General features: G+C 46.6%; 1 protein-coding gene across 1 annotated transcript in view; it reads right to left on the reverse strand.

Moving 5' to 3' along the window:
* The window catches only part of RFX4 (regulatory factor X4), a 126,908-nt gene extending 113,010 nt beyond the window's left edge, over nt 1-13,898 (reverse strand). The window contains exons 1-2 of the mRNA XM_036252990.1: nt 13,829-13,898; nt 6,141-6,227 (exon numbers count right to left, since the gene is read on the reverse strand). Coding sequence (XP_036108883.1) covers nt 6,141-6,227; nt 13,829-13,898 — 157 coding nt within the window. The remainder of the gene's footprint in view (nt 1-6,140; nt 6,228-13,828) is intronic.
* Between the last annotated feature and the right edge of the window lie 410 nt (nt 13,899-14,308).

Below are 14,308 nucleotides of genomic sequence, written 5' to 3' on the forward strand. Positions count from 1 at the left end.
TAAGAAAGGAAAAATCATAAGTCAATCAAGTCTCATGAACACAGACGCCAATATTCTTACCAAAATAATAGCCAATCCACCCTAGAAATAGATTTTTTTTAACAAGAAAAAAATCCAAATGTATTGAATATAAGTTTTTGTCTGTTTTTTAAATTATTTTTCTTTTTTTTCATAATGTTCTGTGTTTTATTTTAATTTTTTATTTATTAATTTGTTTTTGTTACAGATGTTTCTCATTTTTCCCCCATTGACACCCTCCTCCCCATCCCCAGCTTTGTTGTCTATGTCCATTGGTCATGCACACACGCATGTAAGTTCTGTGGTTTATCTCTTCCCCCCAACCCCCCTCCTATGAAGCTTATCAATCTGTACCCCACTTCCATGTCTCTGGGTTAATTTTTTTCAGCAGTTTGTTTAGTTCATTATATTCCACAAGTAAGTGAGATCATGTGATATTTGTCTTTCTCTGCTTGGCTTGTTTCACTTAGCATAATACTCTCCAGGTCCCCAAGTACAGTTTATTCTCAGCAAACCAGGGATTTGATCATGAGTAGCTACAAAAAATTCACAACAGACATCATACTCAGTGGTCTGAGTATGGGAAACATTAAATGCTTCCCTCTTAGAGCGGGAGCCAGACAAGGATATCTCCTCTCCCCTCAACACGACGCTGCCCGAGAGGTCCAAGCCGGTGCACTGAGGCACAGGAGGGGAAAAGATAAAGACTGTGAAGGAAGACGGAAAACTATCATTATTCTCAGGTGACATGGTTACGTTCACAGAACATTTTTTTAAAAAGCAAACTCATAGGTAATAAGCACATTTAGCAAAGTGGCTGGGCACAAAATAGTTATCTAAAAAAATCAGTAGCATTTTCATATGCTACCAACAATTTCTAAAACATTTACAACAACCCTCACAATAGTCCTGGAGCACAGCAATGACCAGGGATAAAGCTAATGAAAGCTGTGAAACCCCCACACCGAACCCCACAGACCACGGCTGGGAGAAAGGAAAGGCCATTCAGCGCGCGGAGGTCCAAGGTCACAGACATGCACTGGAAATTGGATGCCAGTAGTGTGTCAGTTCTTCCCAGATTCGTTGTAGATTCGATGTAATCTCAATAAAAATCCTAGCAGGTGTTTTGTGCATGTGAAAATTGACAAGCTGATTCTAAAATCTGTATGGAAATGTTAAGAACTTAAATTAACCAAAACAATCTTGAAGGAGAGGTTTTATGCTACCAGATATCACAACTTATTATAAAAGTAAAGTGATAAAGACTGGTGTTGACCCAAAACAGAGACACAGAAATAGTTCAGAATCAAGTTCAGGACATAGATACACGTGTATTTGATCTCCTGATTTCGACCTTCAACGAAAGGTGCTCTATCAGCCAAATATTAAAAAAGAGAGAGAGAGAACTATGACTCCTCCTTCACACCATATACAAAAATTCCAGACTTTAGATAATCACATAAAAAATATTTTTATGATCTTGATGGAAATAAAGATTTATTAATATGACACCAAAAGCACTAACTATAAAAGAAAAACACTGATAAACGAGACTTTATTAAAATGAAGAATTCCTGCCTATCTGAAGATACCACTAAGAAAATGAAAAGGCAGACCACAAATTAAGAGATGTTTGCAATACTATTGTCTGATAAACATCTCCTATTCAGCGTATACAAACGACTCTTACAGATCATTAAGAAAAAGACAAACAGCTCAATTTTTTAAAAATATGTTTTTATTGATATTTTTTTAGAGAGAGAGGAAGGGAGAGAGAGATAGAAACATCGATATGAGAGAGAAACATTGATCTGCTGCCTCCTGCACGCCCCCTACTGGTGATTGAGCCTGCAACCCGGGCACCCTGACTGGGAACCAAACCAGGACCTCTCAGTCCACGGGAAGATGCCTAATCCACTGAGCCACACCAGCCAGGCAAATAGCACAATTTTTAAAAACAGAGGAAGACTAGACTTTGGGTGGTTAACACAATGTAATATACACACAATATATTATGGAAGTGTACACTTGAGACCTATATAATGTTATTAACTAATGTTACCCCAATAAACTAAATAAATTGTTTTAAAAAAAACCAAGAGGCAAAAGACCTGAATACGTAGTTCACAAAAGAGGATATCCACTAGAATGCTCAGAGCCCTAATCCTTCTCAAACTCTTCCAAAAAGTGGAAGAGGCAAGAACACTTCCCAACTCATTCTACAAGGCCAGCACTACCCTGATACCAAAGCCAGACAAAGACACTACAAGAAAGAAAACTACAGATCAATATCCCTTATGAATATTGATGCAAAAATTCTCAATGAAATGCCAGCAAACAAAATTCTACAGTGTGCTAAAGGGATTATGCACCATGACAAGGTGGGCTGTTTTTATTCCCTGAATGAAAGGCTAGTTTAACATACAAAGATCCATGAATGTAATACACCATATTAACAGAATATCCACATAATCTTTTCAATTGATGCAGAGAAAGCATTTGCCAAAATTCTTTCATGATAAAAACACTCTCAACAAAATAGGAAAAGAAGAAAAGTACTTCAACATAATAAAAGCCTTTATGAACAACCCGCAGCAAACAGCGCACCCGATGATGAAAGACAAAGCTTTCCCTCGAAGGTCAGGAACAAGACAAGGATGCTCCCTTTCACCACTTCTATTCCACACAGTACTGGGAGGCCTGGTCAGAGCACTTAGACGAGACTACTCATACACACACAGAAAGCCCGTCAGACCTAATAAACAAATTCAACAAAGTTGCAGGATACAAGTCAACCCATGAAAATCTGTTGCATTTCTGTGTACTAACAATGAACAATCCGAAAAGAAAATTAAGAAAAACAATTCTACTTACAATAGCATCAAAAAGAATAAAATACTTAGGAATAACCTTAACCAAGGAAGCAAAAGACTTGTACACAAAAAAACTATAAAATGTTTCTGAAAGAGATTAAAGAAGACACTAATAAATGGAAAGGCACCCTATGTTCATGGACTGGAAAACTTAGTATTTTGAAGATGTCAATACTGTGCAAAATAATCTACAGATTCAATGTCACTCCTATCAAAATCCCAATAGAATTTTTTGAGAAATAGAAAAATCCATCCTAAAATTCATATGGAATCTCAAGTTACCCTGAACAGCCAAAACAATCTTGGAAAAGAATAACAATGTTGGAGGTCTCATATTTCTTGATATCAAACTTAATGCAAAGGCTACAGTAATCAAAGTAGTTTGGTACTGGCATAAAGACAGAAATACAGACCAATAGAATAGCACAGAGAGCCCAGAAACAAACCCTTGCATCTGTGGTTAAATATCTGCTAAGGGTGTCAAGACCACTCAGTAGGGAAAGAGCTGTCTTTTCAACAAATGGTGTCGGGAAAACTGGACACCCACGTACAAAAGGATGAATTTGAACCCTTACCTTACACCACATACAGAAATTAACTCAAAATAAAGACTTAAATATAAGAGATAAACCTATCAAACCCTTGGAAGAAAACACAGAGGAAAGGTTTCACGATGCTGGATCCAGCGAGGATTTCCTGGACACGACGCCGAAAGCACAGGCAACAAAGGAAGAATGAACTGCACTACATCTACGCTAAACATGGCTGTGCATCAGAGGCACAGCGACGGGGTACAGGGCAGCCCATGGTGTGAAAGCAAATACGTGAAAATCATATATCTGATAAGGGGTTAATATGTAGAATATACAAATTCAACAACAAAAAGTAAACAAGTTGTTTATAAAAACATGAGAAAACAACTTGAATAGACTTTTTTTTTCCCAAAGAAGATCTATAAATGATCAATGGCAGGAGGCTCAATATCACTAATCATTAGGGAAACACAAATCAAAATCATGAGATACCACTTTACACTCGTTAGAATAGCTATTATATAAAAAAATAAGCATTGGCAAGGATGTTGGAGACATTGGAATTCTTGTGTATTTCTGGTGGTGAATGTAAACTGGTGCAGCTGCTGTGGAAAATAGTATAGCAGTTCCTCAGGATATTAAACATAGAATTCCATACGATCCAACAATTCTACTTCTGGGTATATACTCAATAACTGAAAGCAAGGACTTGAACAGATATCTGAACACCCACATTCATAGAAGCATTATTCACAGTAGCCAGAAGGTGGGAACAACCCACATGCCTATCAATGGATGAATAAATAAACAAAATGTGGTAGATACATACAATGGAATGTCATTCAGCCTTAAAAAGGAAGGAAATTCTGACCCATGCTACAACATGGATGAACCCTGAAGATATTACACTAAGTAAAATAAGCCAGTCACACAAGGACAAATACTGTGTGAATCTACTTTTATGAGATACTTAGAGTAGTCAAATTCATAGAGACAGAAAGTATAATAGTAGCTGCCAGAGACTGGGAAGAAAGAGAGTGAGGAGTTATTATTTAATGGGTACAAAGTTTCAGTTTGGAAAGATGAGAAAAGTTCTGTACACAGAAGTGTGGATAGTTGCAAAACAAAGTGGGTGTACTTAATGCCACTGAACTATATACGTAAAATGGTTAAAATTGTAGATTTTGTTATATATATTTGACCACAATACAATACAATTTAAAGAAGAGTGTTCGGAGATGCTTAAGAAACAATCACAAACTTGAAACAATTTAAATATCCCTCAACATTCAAGTGGATATATAAACTGTGGTATATGCACACGTGGAATACTAAACAGCAATGAAAAAAGAACGAACTACTGCTACATACCACAGCATGGGTGAATATCACAGACATTACATTGGGTGAAAAAAGCTACACACAAAAGAATACAGAGTCTATGAACCCATTTATATGATGTTTCAAAAACAGGCCAAATCAAACTATATTGATAAAAATCAGGACAGCAGTTATTGACCGGGATGAGACATGAGGAAGCCTCTGGATGAGCTAGAAAGTTCTTCTTTTCTGGGTGGTGGTTACACAGATGGATACAAAATTTAAAAAAAAAAAAAAGATACTCATCAAACTATTCACATAGGTTTTATGTACTTTATGTTCAATTTATCTCAATTTTACAAAACGAAGCACAATAGTGACGACAGAATGACTATGATGGAAGGGATGTCAGAAAGAAGCTGTCCAGCATGTGTAACGAACATCCTTGGGGATTATGAAATGAGGCTGTATGGCCCGTGCTCTGAGAAAATTGAACTAAGGAGATGCACTTGCCCAAGCAAGAGAGAAAGACACTCTGTCCCAGGTGAAATTACATTTATAAGCTCCCCCCCTCCCCCGCCCCTTGTAGTTCTTAAGGGGCAAATACAAATCCAACGTAGTAGTCTTCTGCTCTTTTTTTTTTTAAATCCTCACCTGAGGATTTGTTTATTGATTTTTGGAGAGAGGAAGGGAGAGGCAGAGAAAGAGGGGAAAGGAGGGAGGGAAGGAGGGAGGGGGGGAGAGAGAGAGAGAAACACTGATAGGTTGCCTCTTGTACCCACCCCATGGGGGATCAAACCTGCAACCTAAGTATGTGTGCTGACCGGGAATTGAACCTGTGACCTTCTGGTGCACTGGATGATGTTCCAACCAAGTGAGCTGCCCAGCCAGGGCAGCAGTCTTCTGCTCTTAACATAAGGCACACAGAAGCCCCAGTCAGACATAACCCAGGGGAAGGAGTAAACACAGCAGTCCATATCCTTCCATTTACTCTAATTCTCTAGTCCAAGATGCAGGAGAAGTTTTTACTTTCCATTAACAAGGACCTTCGTGGCTCAGAAACAACAGTCCCGTAAACACACTACCTAAAATCCACAGGTACAGTGACGCAGAGATGCACCTCCCCCTTCAGGGGTCACATCTGCCCCGGCGGGCGGAGCATCGCTGTCTCAGGTCTCTGGGGTCTCAGACAATACCAATGTGTCCACATCCACCTAAGCCGCATGCCCTGCTTCAGGACGTTACCAGGAGGGCCCAGGCACGTCACCAACGCCCCGTGGGTCTCCGGTTCCAGGGGGCTCGGCCCAGCCCAGCGCTCCAGAGGTGCTGTTCCCCCCGCCAGGACACTGTCTAGGAAAAAACCGAGTTTAGGAAAAACCGAGTTTCAAGCACTTACTTTCATCATTAGAAACATTCCCCAGAGATGTGTGGCTGGAATAACGTTTGTTTTCACTTTCGTTGAGACATCTTTCAATCCAGCTCTCTGAAAAAAAAGAAAGACAATCACACAATTGCAGAACTGCCGTTGGCGTGTGTGAAGAGACAGGAACACCATAAACACATTCAGTTTACTCAACGCCCATCAGTTTTCGTCTGAGAACTGCCCCACTGGAACTGGATTTCACCAGAAGCTCCACGGGCACCATTTACCCAGTAGTTAGAGGCAACACAGTAATCTGAAGCCTCACTTGAGTAATTTCTTGGACAAATTCTACTAATTCTAGAGTATTCGTTGCCCAATAATACCAACTGAGGATCATCTTTCTTCAAAAAGCAGATACATTCTTGAGAAGTAGTTTGTAAAACCAAATTTGGTCAACTGATTCCCTGGTGGTGGTTGGCAGACTTGTAAATTAGCAGCAGAACCCTTCCTTTAAACAACAACGAAAGGACAGCAGATCCAACCTTGTGGTCTGGTGGAGCGGCAGAGGGCCGGGCACCTGCCGCTCTACCCCCTCTGCCCAGGGAGCCCTGACGGGGCTCTTCCAAGCACAGACCAAGAGCCACTGCGTGAAGAGACATCAAGAGCTCTATGACAGCTGTGGTGTACTTTTATTTAAAAATTTTTATTGACTTGAGAGAGAAGGAAAAAGGGAGGGAGGAAAGGAGGAAGAGAGGGGGGGAGAGAGAGAGAGAGAGAAACTGTTGTTCCACTTTTTTATGCATTCATTGGTTGCTTCTTGTATGAGCCCTGACCAGAGATCAAACCCACAACCTTGGCATATTGGGACAAGCTCTAACCAACTGAGCTACCTGGCCAGGGCAGCTGTGTAGTACTTTGAAAATCCAAAAGACTGCCCTGGCCGGTTTGGCTCAGCGGTTAGAGCGTCGGCCTGTGGTCCAGAGACCCGGGTTCGGTTCCCGCTAAGGGCACGTACCTCGGTTGCAGTTTGTCCCCGGCCCTGGTTGGTTGTGTGGGTGGCAGCCACTCTATGTGTCCCCTTCACATTGATGTTTCTCTCTCTCTCTCTCTTTCCCCCTCCCACTCTATCTGAACAAAAAAGAAAATCTTAAAAAAAAAAAAAAAGAAAATCCAAAAGACTATGGTTTTTAAAATCCATTCCAAAGGCTACGAATGTACTTTCCATAATGTAGCACAATGCTATTCCACTACCATCCCCTAGTCATCCATCCATCCATTCATTCATTCATTCATCCATTCAATAACATCAGCTAAGTACAGTCAGTCCTGTGATGATGCTTGTTCTGAAAGTAACAGTGCATTAGTTCCAAAGGTCTGAGCACGTAGCAGACTTTGTGTTTGCTTATGCTTGATTTCTTCTGTAAGAAAGAGGAGAATGCAGAAAACCGCGCTGAGCTGAACTGAGCCCCACAGGAATATGAACATGCACACGCTCACACCTCAGGCCTCCACCGGGCTACCTGAAGCTCACCGCATGTGTCACGGGTCACATCTGCCCAGACAAGCAGCCCATGTCCCCCACTTCACAGTAACTCGAGTCCACTTCCAAAAGCAAACGTCAGGTCATTTCCAACATGAAGGGTCCTAGTTATTGTACGTGTGTACCTCTTAGCCACTGAACATGTGCAAAACTCGGCTACCATTCTTAGTCCTTTGTTTTTAACGTGTCGCTGACAGTTCAGAGTGTTGCGCCCTAGCTTCTTTCCCCATAAACTCCAGCTGTTTCTGTGCGATTCTGCAGAACGGCGGTGATTTTCGGAGTGTGGGTGTGTGACAGCAGAGGGGACCAGAGCCCCAGCTGTGCGCCTCTGCCTGGCGCAGCCTCCGCTGCCGTCTTTGCGACGTGGGGACAGCACTCCTGGACACCTGTTTGAGCATGCCAGGCCCTCTCCGTACGTCATCTTACTGAATTCCACTCCAAAAGTGAAGATAATCTCCACTTTTCCTAGAAAGCAACTGACGCTTTGAGAGATTAAGGAATGGGATTCCCCGAAGTTCAAAGAGCCAAGGAAAAGCTCATCAGTTAACACCTTCGTGACACACTGTAAAAAGCAGCCAGGCTGGTGAGTAAACCATGGGGGGCGGGGAGGGCGCTCAAACAGCAGGAGAAATGTTGGGTGTTGTTTGTATTTATGTTCCAACAAACTGCTCTTTTAAAAGCTGCTTCGAAAACTGTAAATAAGGAGGGGGGTGTCCAAGGGGAGGGAAGGAGCCAGCTTGCTAAGAAAATATGGAAATCTGGGATTTCTGAGGCGGCATGAAACAGCAGAGAAATTCAAAGTAGTAAAGCACGCTTTCCAAACGTCAAACGCACCATCGAGAAACAAACGGCTTGTCAGTTTCCAGAGCCGCCATGGCATGAGGTGGGCACCTGCCATCACATCATCCTGGAAAAGGCATCGGAAGGCAAGTCCCCGGGAGTCTCCACCCGGATCTTTCCATCCCTTCCATCCTGACACACGTTCCCTGGCAACAGCCAGGGCTGACTACATGGCCTCCACGGGATGTGCAGCTTCCTCCTCCACCAAACCGTCCCGACAACAGCCATTTCTATGGGCCTGTCCCTAGTCTTGCTGCCTGGGTATCCGTGCCCACTTGCTCGCGGACGGGTGTGGGCACACCTCATCACACATTTACCACCCACCCCCTGCCGCATAAACGGGGAACTAAGAGAAATTCTCTCTCACCCACTTGCCTGTGCCAGGAGGAGACCTGTTAAAATCGGAGCCCTTAAAAGGGCCTATTCTTGCAGGTGAGACCGCCCGGCAAGTGGGGGGCCCACTCTGAAGAACTCACAGCAACACTCTGGAGAGGAGCTGGACCAAACACTGGGTGGGCCAGGAGAGGGCAACACCTGCCCACCATAGGTCAAGCCAAGGAAGAACTTTCCAGAGAGCTGTGACCCTCCTCCATACTGCTTAACTCCATCCCTAGAAAGAAGCAGGCGCAGTTACAGAAGGGAGAGAAGGTTGGAAGTGCCATTAAAAAAAGAGAGAAGAGCCCTGGCTGGCTTGGCTCAGTAGTTAGTCAGCCCAGGGACCGAAGGGTCGTGGGTTCAGTTTCCAGTCAAGGGCACATACTCAGGTTGCAGGTTCGATCTCTGGCCCCAGTCGGGGTTATTCAGGAAGCAACCAATTGGTGTGTCTCTCTCACATCAATGTTTCTCTCTCTCTCTCTTACCTCTCTCCCACTCTATCTAAAACTCAATGGAGGAATATCCTCAGGTGAGGATCAACAACAACAAAGTAATCAAAGAGAAAGAAGAAATCTCACCAAGGAACCCTTCTCCTTCCCACTGTGCCCACTCAGATCTCTCTGACCCCATGGTCTAAGCCTGTGGGAACTCCGCTACCCAGCTGTGCTCCCAAGAGCAACACAGAATACGTTTCTCTCTTGCACATAAAAGATATAGGAAGACAGCCATCATGTCTCCATGGTTCTGGTCAAAGGACCCCACCTGTTTCATCTCTTTTGTGGAAGAAACTGTTCTCACTTCTCTGCCACCCAATCCACCTGCTTCTGGTGTCTCCTAGTTAATCGATGTCCACTGGAACAGGTAGGACCCAGGAGGGACCCTCACAGGGTCCAGCTGGTGGTCTGAGCAGTGCCCCGAATGGCAGACCGTCACCCCTGTTGTCCTGGGGGCCTGCAGGCCTCAGAGCACGCAAAGGCCTGCATTCCAGAGGGCACAGATGCACATGGCACTGAAATACCCACACAGGCCCTGGGCCTTGGATCCCCAGATGCTCTTGACCTCTGTCTTCTTCCCTAGTAGGACCCTCAATGGTGGCACCTGCAAGTCACATCCCATGAGTCAGGTTACTCCATACGACTGGAAGGCCCCTGTTTAAGTCACCAGGAGTAAACTTTATATACTTTAAAACTACTAACAATGGATTTTGGTCTTGCAAAGATCAAGAAGGACTCAACCAGAGTTGCATTTATATTGAACTTTTAATAACACGGTATCCATCTGTTTCATTTACTTATGATTATATGATTGAATAATAAAGGCCACCTTATATTGAGCCCCTATGGGCCAGGCATTAGGCAAATACATTACATCGCCCTCTCACTTAATCCTCATAACAACCCTATGAAGTGGGTGCTATTAATATGCACATTTTAGAGACGGGAACACTAAGGCTCAGAAAGATCAGGTGACTTGTCCACAGTCACCCAGCTAGTAAGAGGCAGAGCCAGCACTCAAGCTCAGGTGCCAGCCACAGGGCGCTGTCCCGCCCACACTGTCTCCAGAACACAGTGCCACATGGCCGCAGGGAGCACAGTCTGCCTTGCATTAGAACTTTTGCTAACCCCCTTACATATGACAACTTTTGCTAAGTTCATTGACATGTTTCTTTGCCAGCCTTTGTTATACCTGGCAGGCTCTTCAGCTTAAACTGAAGCATCTTTAAATTTTTTTTTTCTTTATTGATTTTAGATTGAGGAAGAGAGAGATAGAGACAACGATGAGAGAGAACATTGATTGGCCGCCTCCTGCACCCCCTCCCCCCACTGGGCATCAGGCCCACAACCTGGGCATGTGCCCTGACCAGGAATGGAACCAGCGACCTCTTGGTGCTTGGGTCAACACTCAACCACTGAGCCACACTAGCTGGGCTAAACTGAAACAGCTTTAGAATGGAGTCCATTTTATTCTGTTTCTTTTGACACCACTGGTGCCTGGTGTAGTTTTTCCTGTAGTCTGGCCCCAATAAAGGTACATGTCCAAGAATGCACAGCACATCGATAGACACGTCCACATGTCCATAGGACTTCCTAATCATTTGCGCTTTTACCACATAGGCATGAAAAGGGGCAACACATCAAAGGCGTTCTTCTAAATAAAGCACATGAAATTCAACAAACGCGTATTTTGTGCCTTCTAGATTCAAGAGGCTGTGGTAAAGAGAAGACGTGAATGATGTCGACGTGAGTAAGTGGGGTTCTGCCCTCTAGGAAGCGAGGCAGACGCTGTTCCCCAAGTTCATGAGCAAGCACCCTCATGTTTTTGTTCACTAGCTCGTACCCAGTGGCTGGCCCTGGGCCTGTCCCCATAAATGTTGCAGCATAAATGTGTGTTGTTGAAAGCATTTCTTTTTTTCAAAAAGCAACACTGAGTTCCTACTGTGTGCCAGCTATTCACATAGGTGGTTTAAATTAAACCTCAGAACAATGTGATGTGATATGTTTTAATATCTCTATTTATAGAGTTAAAACTGAGGCTTGAAGCAAAAGTCCTACCACAAGGCCGACTGATCCATGCCGTGAGACAGGCACTCCATTCGCACTTGGATAACTCCCTGCTCCCGGCTGCCTCCTTCTTGGTCCATAAGGATCACCTGACCTTTCTAAGGACCAAGCTGCACTAAGTGCCCAGCGGGATTTACTGCCGGCTGTAGCTGAGGCCTGGGCTGCACACATCCCTGCACCGGCCTCTCTGTGGTCCGGCCGGAAGCAGGATGCTGGTGATGGCGTGTGGATTTCACTTTGCAAGGAGTCCCACCCACGCCCCTCGGAGGCAGACCTTCATGTCTCCCCACTTTGGATCGAAGATGTGGAAAGCCCAACTCAAAGTGACTTTCTCAAGTTCATATAATGAGACTGAACAGAGCCACAAATGGTTATGGGGTTTTGCAGGAGGCCCGGTTCCCTCGGCAGCAGGGAGTAGCCACGTCAGGGGCATGGCGCGTCTGAGGCCGTGGGAGGCTCGGAGCTGGGCTTCACGCACATGCACGGTCTGGCAGGAGGAGCCGACCGAGGTTATCCAAAGGCAGAGATCCTTGAACTGTACAGAGCCCAGTGACCCTGATCTGAGCTTCACAGCCCATCTCCAGAGGTGGAAAATCATTCCCACTTTGCAGATAAGGAAACGGCTTTAGAACTTGGCAGTGGCCAGTTGGCAGCGGCTGGCCGAGGTCAGACAGAAGGACTAACCTCAGAATTCAAACCCAGATCTCCAGTCTCCAAAGCCTATGCTTCTTCTCACTGCCTCATGCTGGCACAGACCAATTGTTCTTAGATTAGCCAGCCAGCCAGCATCTTGCAAATATCATCGAGTACCTTCAGCGTAAACTTCTAACAGAGAGATGGACAAATACTATTTAACCAGAAGCCAACATATTATAGCAAGGTATCTCTGGTGGACCAGGGTCTCAGAACCTGAAAATATCTTGTATGCTTATGTACTCTTTTTCATTATTTATCTTCCCCACCTTAAAAACGTAAGCTCTAACCACCTTGTCTCTCCTGGTCAGTGCTTGGTTCCCCGAGAGCTGAGAACGGTGACGGGCACGGAGCTGGGGTGATGGTTTGATGAAGTAAAGCAGGGGGAAGGAACAGAGAATGACGGACGGGGGATCCCCCGCACCCTGGATCGCTTCTGAGAATAAACAGCACTGGAGACGGTGCAGTGAGGGCGCAAGGGAGAGGGGACACGAAGGCCCTGAGCAGGGACCGTGTGTGACCAGTTACGGAATGGCAAGACGGCCGGGAGGCTGGTGGAGTGACCAAGGGGGAGCCAGCACAGAGGAAAGGGGGGACAGAGGCAGGCTGGGAAGAATGTGGGCTTTGGAGTTAGAACAATTGGCTTTCAAATCCCAGCCCTGCCACTGTCCAGCTGTGTGACACTGGGATGTTCTTGAACCTTCCTAAAGCCACACCTCCTGGATTCCCCAAAGATGAACCAAAATAATACAGGGGAAGCACTGAGCATGCCTGGCTCTGCGGGCCAGGGGACCCACCGGGGCCCACAGCCGAGTGACAGGGACGGCAGCCTTGCCGAGCGTTGACTGAGCATCCTGCCCGCGCCAGGCACCTCGCCGCGTACGCCTCAGCCTGCTCCTCCCAGCAGCAGAGCCTGACCGGCTGGGACGAGTGAGCAGGAAACAGCCTCCGAGAAGCCAGGCCAAGCCCCCAGCCAGCGGGTGGCCGAGCTGGGTCAAGTCTGCCGCCTCCCAAGCTGGCCTGTGCTCACCTGGCTCACTGCTCCCGAAGCCAGCAGGCAACCAGGAGTCCGCCCGCTCCCACACAGAGGTGCTGTGGGGCAGGCAAGGGAGCTTCCTGGCTGCTTCCCGCCCGGGCAGCATTTCAGCTGGTTCTTAAAGGATCTGGTATCTGTCACACCAAGGAGGAAAGACGGCATTTTGGACGAGGGGGCCGCTGTCACGGACACAGGCACGAAGTGGTTCTGGGACCGGGGAAGAGTTCAGGGACGTGTGCCCCGCGGAGGGGTGGGCAGCAGGTGGGACGGGCCGGAGCCGATGGCCAAGGCCGCGCCCACCAGGCCCAGAGCCTGCAGGCAGCTGGGAACCAGCGGCATCGCTGAGCCGCGGGGTGGAACACGACGAGGTTTGTTTCTGAGCCACTGGATGGGAACGGGGAGCTCTTGACTATGCAGCACCTGAAGACAAGGCTGCCTGGAAAAGCATCGCCGGCTCTAACAGAGGGTGTCACTCGGACTCATTCCATCAACAGCCTTTCATCCAGGGCACCGGGCTGGCCTGTGCTAGGAGCTCACGGCTTGAGAAATGCTACATGAAAGAGCTGACGTGCCACACTCACAGCAACCAGGGCTGGACCAGACCCCAGGTCCCTCGGGGGTGCCAGAGCGCACCCCAGTCTCCCCTCCCACCCTGCCCCGGGGCCCTGGTCGTTACCGGTGGAGCCACCCCAGTGTGGCCTGCTTCTGTCTCCCCTGGCACCGGGGTGTGCGTCCCTCTTGATCATTCTCTCTCAGCCCCTTTTCCTCGGCCCCACGGTGGTGACACGCAGGATGGGGTGGAAAATCTGGGCCCAGGAGGTGGGCAGCTGTGGCCGCTCCAGGGGAGAACTCAGGTCAGTGGGTTGCCATGGTGACACCACAGGCCCTGCCCCAGAGGCCGCTGGGTTCCAGGAAGGGGCCCCTGCCCTGCCTCCAAGGGGCAGCCCCACCCTGTCCCTGCTTCGATTCCTCCCTCGCCCACCACATAGTGACTGACTGCTGGCCGGGCTCGAGGACCTAGCGGTGAACAGGGCAGTCCCGTTCTGTGCAGCAGACAGAAACAAATAAGCAAGGTGACTTCAGAAGGCAAGGACCGTCATGAAGGGAAGGAAGCCATGGCGGGGGGCAGGGTGGGGTTTTAGGTGACAGGGACACT

This window comes from Molossus molossus, unplaced genomic scaffold (genome assembly GCF_014108415.1).
Source record: "Molossus molossus isolate mMolMol1 unplaced genomic scaffold, mMolMol1.p scaffold_m16_p_10, whole genome shotgun sequence".
NCBI classification, from domain to species: Eukaryota; Metazoa; Chordata; class Mammalia; order Chiroptera; family Molossidae; genus Molossus; species Molossus molossus.